This window comes from Danio aesculapii, chromosome 2 (genome assembly GCF_903798145.1).
Source record: "Danio aesculapii chromosome 2, fDanAes4.1, whole genome shotgun sequence".
In the NCBI taxonomy this organism is placed as follows: Eukaryota; Metazoa; Chordata; class Actinopteri; order Cypriniformes; family Danionidae; genus Danio; species Danio aesculapii.
In genome coordinates, this window is record NC_079436.1 from 58,523,446 (window position 1) to 58,531,221 (window position 7,776).

Sequence of the window (7,776 nt, forward strand, 5' to 3'; positions counted from 1 at the left end):
TGTTTGAATGTGACTCTCAGGAACAGTGTGTCGAGTGGATCGATGCCATCATTAAAGCCAGGTGTGTGTGAGATACTGAAATTACCAGAATCGTACATTTCTTATATTATAACACTAATCTTGCAGTCCTGAATTTATGCATGAATGAATAAAAACACAAGAATAAGACAGAATTGAGAGATGTAAATTCACAAATGCAGAAAAACTAAATCTGATTTTACAAGACGGAAAGCGGTAATTATGAGGAGAAAAAAATCTAAATTGCAAAACTTGAACTCGGAACTTGAAAATAAAAATGATAATAATGCAGAATTGCAAGACTGGCTTGTTTTTACCGTGTATTTACTCGGGGCTTCAGCGTCAATGCTTGACCGAGGGCGTGTCTTAAGTCGAGGGCTGATGCCATCATCATAGCAGCGTCAGCCAATGAAGTAAGTTCGCAATCGGCTACTGTCTGAGCTGGGGTATTTTGCGTAAAGTGATCTGATTGGCTGACGCTTCCATTGCCGCTTTAAAAGTTGAGAAATTTTCAACTTCTCCAGCAAGCAACGCCACTGAAGCAGCACCGACCGACCCACAATTCAGTTCGGCAACGCTTGACGTCACACATTTAAAGTAAATGGGAAGCGTTGACGCTGACTCCCCATGTTAATGGGCTGTAAGATTAGCCCAATTTGTGTGGTGATTTTTGATCCGTTTCTTTATATTTACAATGTTTCTGACTTGTTTTATTTTCATAAGAAAATCAGAATTGAGAAATTCAGAAAATAGAAGAATAAAATTTAAATTGCAAAACTTAAACTCAGTTTTTTCTTTGAGTTGCAAGACCCGTTTATTTAGACTTTCCTAACGCTGTAGTGTATTTTTGAGCTGTTTCTTTATATTTACATTGTTTATAGCTTATTTTTATTTTCATATAATGTTTGCATAACTTCTGGATAACTGCGTTTCTGCTGTTTGTATCTTTTTAAGTGTAAAGCACTTTGAGAATGAAGTTTTAAAGGCGTAATATAAAGATACACACTATTATTTACAGAACTATAAGAGAAGTTTCTGAATTTCTAAATGTGTAATATCAGAATTTTGAGTAAATTCAGTTAACAAGTGTAAATTCGTTTTACACTTGCCTATTCGTGTGGTGTATTTTTGATCCGTTTCTTTATATTTACAATGTTTCTGACTTGTTTTATTTTCATGTTTGCATAACCTCTGCATAACTGCTTTTTGCTATGCTTGCATCTTTTAAGTGTAAAGCACTTTGAGAATTAAGTTTTAAATGCTCTGTTTAAAGATAAATGATTAATATTTACAGAACTATAGGAAAAATGTCTGAATTGCTTAATGGGAACTCAAAAATATCAGAATTGTGAGATTACATTCAGAAAATACAAGAACAAATGTGAATTGCTAGACAGAAACCTGTAATTATGAGAAGAATCATAGCAATAGCTAAACTTAAACTCAGAATTACAAAACAAGAGTCAGAATTATGAGAGGGACACCCGTAACTACATAAATTCAGAATTGCAAGAGTAAACCTATGAGAAAAATCTCTGAATTTCTAAATGTAAAATTAAACTCAGAATTGAGAAATTCAGAAAATACAAGAATAAAATATAAATTGCAAAACATAATCTAAATTAGGCTCTTTATTTTAGACTTCCCTAATTGTGAGGTGTATTTGTGATCTGTAGTGAATTCGTGAAGTGTAAAGTGCTGTTTAAAAATAAATGATTGATATTTACAGAACTAATGAAAATAATGTCTGAATTTCTAAACGTGAATTCAAGAAAATCTGAATTATGAGACGTAAATTCAGAAATTCAAGAAAAAAAAATCTGAATTACTAAACTTAAACTCAGAATTACAAAACAAAAGTCAGAATTATGAGACGGAGACTCGCAACTACACAAACAAACAGTCAAAATTGCAAGAGTAAAACACACAACTGAGAAAAATCTCTGAATTAATAAATGTAAAAATAAAATTGTGAGGTGTAACATGAGAATTATAAGAAAATATACAAGATTTACATTTAGTCATTTAGCAGACGCTTTTATTCAAAGCGACTTATAAATGAGGACAAGTAAGCAACTTACACAACTATAAGAGCAGCAGTGAACAAGTGCTATAGACAAGTTTCAGGTGTGTAAAGTCTATGAAGCAAAGCATTAGTAATGTAAGGTTTTTTTTTGAGAGAGAGTACAGTTAGTGGTATAGCCAGAGAGGCAGTTGCAGATTAGGAAGGAAAGTGGAGACTAAATAGTTGAGTTTTTAGTCGTTTCTTGAAGACAGCAAGTGACTCGGCTGTTCTGATGTAGTTAGGGAGTTCATTCCACCAACTGGGCAGATTGAATGTGAGAGTTCGGGAAAGTGATTTCTTCCCTCTTTGGGATGGAACCACGAGGCGACGTTCATTCACAGAACGCAAGTTTCTGGAGGGCACATATATCTGCAGAAGTGAGAGCAGATATGAAGGAGCAAAGCCAGAGGTCGCTTTGTAAGCAAACATCAGAGCTTTGAATTTGATGCGAGCAGCAACTGGCAGCCAGTGCAAACGGGTGAGTAGCGGAGTGACATGTGCTCTTTTGGGTTCAGCAAAGACCACTCGTGCTGCTGCGTTCTGAAGCAGCTGAAGAGGTTTGATAGAGTTAGCTGGAAGCCCGGCTAGTAGAGAGTTGCAATAATCCAGTTTGGAGAACAAGAGCCTGAACAATGAGTTGAGCTGCATGTTCAGATAGGAATTTAAACGTGATTTTCAGGAAGATTACCCACAATCCATAATGTTTCTTGTATTCTTGAATGTCTAATCTATAACAGTAATCTGCTTCTGTCTGCAGTTATGAATTCATGCGCAAAAACCTGATCTACTACCGCACAGAAATCCATCGGCTGACGGGCAAGGTGAGAGAACGCACATCAATAAATACAACAAATATCTGCAGAAATTCAATATATTGTTTACCCTTAAAGAAGACCGAATCTGCCCCTTTTTGATACCGCTCAAAGGCTTTGATCCTAATGGTGGCATTTTGGTGACTCTCTTTAAATGTAAACGAGATTGGGCTCTTTTTTTTTCAAAAAGAGGGCGGAGCTACAGATGTAAAACACTAGTGTGTGTGTTGTCAGCGCTGGTCAGGTGTGTGTGTGTGTGTGCGCGTGCATCATGCTTCTGTCAGTCTGTGTCGCTCCTGTCGCTGTTCATCTAAAACTCCACATCTATAATCCTCTTAGTCTATGCTGACATTATCTTCAGCAGCTCAAACACTCTAATGGCTAATGGACAGACGGCTGCTTCTCACTCAGGGCTGCTGTTTATGCTAATGAGGGGGAGATGGGCACTAGTGGGCGGGGCTTTCCCCCTCTGATGACACGTACAAAGGGAGAATGTCAATCAAAGTGTTTCTGCTGACTGTTTTGATCAAGTCTGATTATAAACAATACCAGGGGTGTAACGGATCACAGTTGATCCATGATTCGTACGGATCACAACCTATGGTTCGGAAGACATGTGACCCACGAATTAATAATTTTTTTTTTTGCTGGTAGATTAATTCTAAATTTGTAATGATTACAGAGAAGTCGCCTCTCCATGATTTAAGCTTTCCCTGTAAAACATAATGATGACAGAAGAAGTTGTGGTGGGGTATTGGGAATGGGGTGGGTTTCTAAGGTTATTAAAGGTGTTTTCTGTCAATACTCTCACATGGTCGCCCACTGAAGCTAAGCAGGGCTGCACTCGATCAGTACCTGGATGGGAGACCACATGGGAAAGCTAGGTTGCTGCCGGAAGGGGTGTTAGTGAGGCCAGCAGGGGGCGGTCAACCTGCGGTCTGTGTGGGTCCTAATGCCCCAGTATAGTGAAGGAGACTATACTGCTCAGTGAGCGCCGTCTTTCAAATGAGACGCTAAACTGAGGTCCTGACTCTCTGACCATTAAAAATCCCAGGATGTCCTTCGAAAAAGAGTAGGGGGTTTAACCCCGGCATCCTGGCCAAAATATGCCCACTGGCCTCTGTCCATCATGGCCTCCTAATCATCCCCATATTATAATTGGCTTCATCACTCTGTCTTCTCTACACCAATCAGCTGGTGTGTGGTGTGTGGTCTGGCGCAAAATGGCTGCTGTCGCATCATCCAGGTGGATGCTGCACACTGGTGGTGGATGAGGAAATCCCCCCAATGTGTAAAGTGCTTTGAGTGTCCAGAAAAGCGCTATATAAATGTAAGGAATTATTATTATTATCATTATTATTATTATTAGTTGTTTAGCCTGCATTAATGCATTAAGCTGCACAATTAAAAGATCGAGATCTCAACACCCACGCAACATAAATTATAAATACTGGTGATCTGCATATGTTTATTAAATGTTTTAAATAGCTGCATTCAAATCTGCGTTTGAGAAACGAAAAAAATCAAGAAAGCAATTCAGTCTTTAGTCTTTTGAGCTAGTTATGAAGTTATGGGCAGTCAAATAAACAGCAGTACTGGGAGAAGAGTTTATAGTTCAGATATAAACACTGATGTTTATGATAAAGATTAAAATCACCGTCATGTGCATTTAACAGCGCTCAAAAATGAAAGTTGTTGGCAGCGATTACATTATTTAACCAATAGGTGGCGACAACCAGCCATCAAAAACATGCCACTGAATAATCCTTCAACAATGATCATCTAGCAATGAAACATGAAGTTTTATGAGTGAATAACTGAATCCTTTAACGAAGAGACTAAAATAAATATGGGCTGTACACATTATAATGTTAGATTTCTACATGTAGTGTTATCAGCAACAGTAGGAGCAACAGGGAATGTTTCACAGAACTGAATATTTTACACTTTTTTCTTTTTTTTTTAATTCAGCTGATTATTTATTTTATTTTAATAAAAGTACAGCTTCTAAGTTGTTTGTTAAAACCAAAAGTCTCTTGCAGTGTTGTTTTTGTCATAAATGGACAGCAAATTACATCTGTGTCCTCCCCTTTTTGGCTGATCTGAAAAATGGTCCAATCCGTGACTAAAAAAAAACGTAATGTGATCCGAACCGTGAGATTTGTGATCCGACACACCACTAAAAAATATAATTAATTCATGTTTACAATTAGAGGGTGGATATATTCACACACTGCTGACCCCCTAAACCCCTTATAAGAGTCATTTTTGCATAATAAGTGCACTTTAAGTAGCCCACTGTGTCAGAGCGACCTGATAGAGGTTTCCTTTTTTTCCATGAAATTCTTGCACTTTTCCTAAATAATCTTTCTTAAGCACACAATGAAACTGGACTGGTGATTTAGTCGTTCTAAAGGTGTGAAAATGAATGCAATGTAATTTTAGATTCATTTAAAATGCTAGTTCTGTTTTCAATCTGTCACTATGCTGACACATGTGCATTTGTAGCTCCGCCCTCTTTTAAAAAGAGTACAATCTCATTTGCATTTAAAGCGACAGTCACCAAAACACCACAATTAGTATCAAAGCCTGAAAGGGTCAGTTTCAGAGAGTAGGAGAACATTATCTGTGTGTGTGCTATTCTCAGCTCAAACTGAAACACACACACACTTTGTACATTGTATAAGCGCTATACAAATAAAGGGGAATTGAATTGAATTGAATTGAACTTTAGAGCAGGGGTCACCAATCTCGGTCCTGGAGGGCCGGTGTCCCTGCAGGATTTAGCTCCAACTTGCCTCAAGACAAGTGCCTGGATGTTTCAAGTATACCTAGTAAGACCTTGATTAGCTTGTTCAGGTATGTTTGATTAGGGTTGGAGCTAAAATCTGCAGGACACCGGCCCTGCAGGAACAAGTTTGTTGACCCCTGCTTTAGAGACCGCAGAGGCGCATTCACATCTTGTAAAAAGCTGCATAATTAGTTTGCTTTAATGTAATTACTGCTGATCTCCTGCAGGATCCACTGGAGCAGTATGGGATATCAGACGAAACCCGCTTTCAGGTCAACAGCGCTCTTCCTCCTCTCCCTCCTCCTCCTCCTCCCACATAAACATCTGCGTCTTCTGTTCATATCAAACACTGTCCATTCTGCAGTCTTGATGTCTTTAATGTGGGTGAATATGTTCTGTTATTACTGTAATGAATGTCTGCTGAGTTTGAGCCAATTAAACATGATTCCTGATATTAAGATCACTGTTAATGTAAACGAACGTCGGGTTTTAAAACTCATTTCAGCACCTTTATTGCCTTTAATAACCGTGGTGTTTTAAAGGTTATGGTTTTATGCATGCACACATTAGGAAGCTTCACCTTAAGTGCACTCTACAGGGTTTGTAGCATCCAGATTCGATTTGATTTTAAGCACTGTGGCCTTACTGGAGGTTTTACAGTAAAACAATATGTATATTTGCTTTTATTTGATGTCTCTGAAGCTGTGTAGTGTTTTTATTTCTTGTCAAAATCAAAGGAGCCAAAAAAAAAGAAATTATATTCTGCAAAATATGGAGTTTGCAGTATTTAATGTAATAAATAATAGTGTGTATATAATGGATACACTATTATAAGTTTGGGGTCAGTAAGATTTTTATAAAATAAGCTTTTTCTTCTCACCATGGCTGCATTTATTTGATCAAAAATACAGTACAATTTTTTTAATGCTTTAACAATTTTAAAGGGCACATAGTTTACCTCTTTTTAAAGATTTAATATTAATATTATGGTTGTTCTGAGTGTGCCAGTTTAGGTTCAGTTTAAAACACAATTCAGATTGTTTTATTATATTGTGTTAAAAAGTGTCATGTTAGGGGTGTGTCCACAGCTCGCTGATTTAGGGGTGTGTTGCTTCACATGTAGACTAGTTTCGGCTTCCCACCCAACGTAACAAGGGGGCGGAGCCATGAGCTCACCCGCTCTGCGTTTGCAACAGAGGCAGACTGAGAGGATAAGGAGTGAGAGGATCTGCATACAGCCGTACATGTACGACTCTGACACAGACCAAGCAGAGAGTACAAAATCATTTGTGTCTTTGTGTAGTTTTACAGCCAACTGTGTGCTAGTTTCAAGTGCCGAGCTTGTACACAGAAACTAATAACCACACACACTGAATTAACTTTGACTGAGGCACTCACTGACTCTCTGTGGCGCGGCAGATACATGAAGTGTCCCGAATCGTCGCGCCACGCATTTTTGAATTCTAAACATAGGTTTCTGCAGCGGTCCGCAGCGCCCAGCCGTCGACTTGAGTGTACCCTGATAGAAACCTATGTGTAGAATTCTAAAACGCATGCTAGTTAAGATCACAGGGAGCTTCTGGGATGGCGAGAAATGCAAACGGCTGAAGTATAAGGTAGACTCAATGAGAAGTACACATGTTTGCAAACCTACCTAAAGATACAACCAATAATTCCGATTAGAGTGATAATGTGGAGAATATTGCTCTTGTGTTGAGCCCAATGAGCCTTGCATCTAAAAATAGAGCTAGCGTGTTCCTTTAGTGATATCGCTTCGACTCACGCTGAAAATGGCGGACGTGAATCAACAAACAGGATATGATGACGCGCCTGTCAATCAATATTGGTGGGCGGGGGGACCGCTCTCCTACGTAAAGTTGCGGTCGGTCTGAAAACCGCTCCAATTGGTCCACCGTTTTTATGTTGTTAAATTGAAAAAAAAAGCACTGGGTGTGTTTATATCACCCCAATATGACGGTCTATACACCATACATGCTCATATGTCTGTCCAAACAGCTTGAAAAGTAGATTTATCACCATAGGTGCCCTTTAAATAAATTTTTTAAAATTAAATGTAGATTAATTTTATT

General features: G+C 38.3%; 1 protein-coding gene across 1 annotated transcript in view; it reads left to right on the plus strand.

Moving 5' to 3' along the window:
- Positions 1–6,144, plus strand: part of plekhj1 (pleckstrin homology domain containing, family J member 1) — a 14,556-nt gene extending 8,412 nt beyond the window's left edge. Inside the window, exons 4-6 of the mRNA XM_056446560.1 lie at positions 1–61; positions 2,841–2,904; positions 5,914–6,144. The exon at positions 1–61 is cut by the window's left edge and continues 30 nt beyond it. Coding sequence (XP_056302535.1) covers positions 1–61; positions 2,841–2,904; positions 5,914–6,006 — 218 coding nt within the window. The 3' untranslated portion in view covers positions 6,007–6,144. The remainder of the gene's footprint in view (positions 62–2,840; positions 2,905–5,913) is intronic.
- The last annotated feature ends 1,632 nt before the right edge of the window (positions 6,145–7,776 follow it).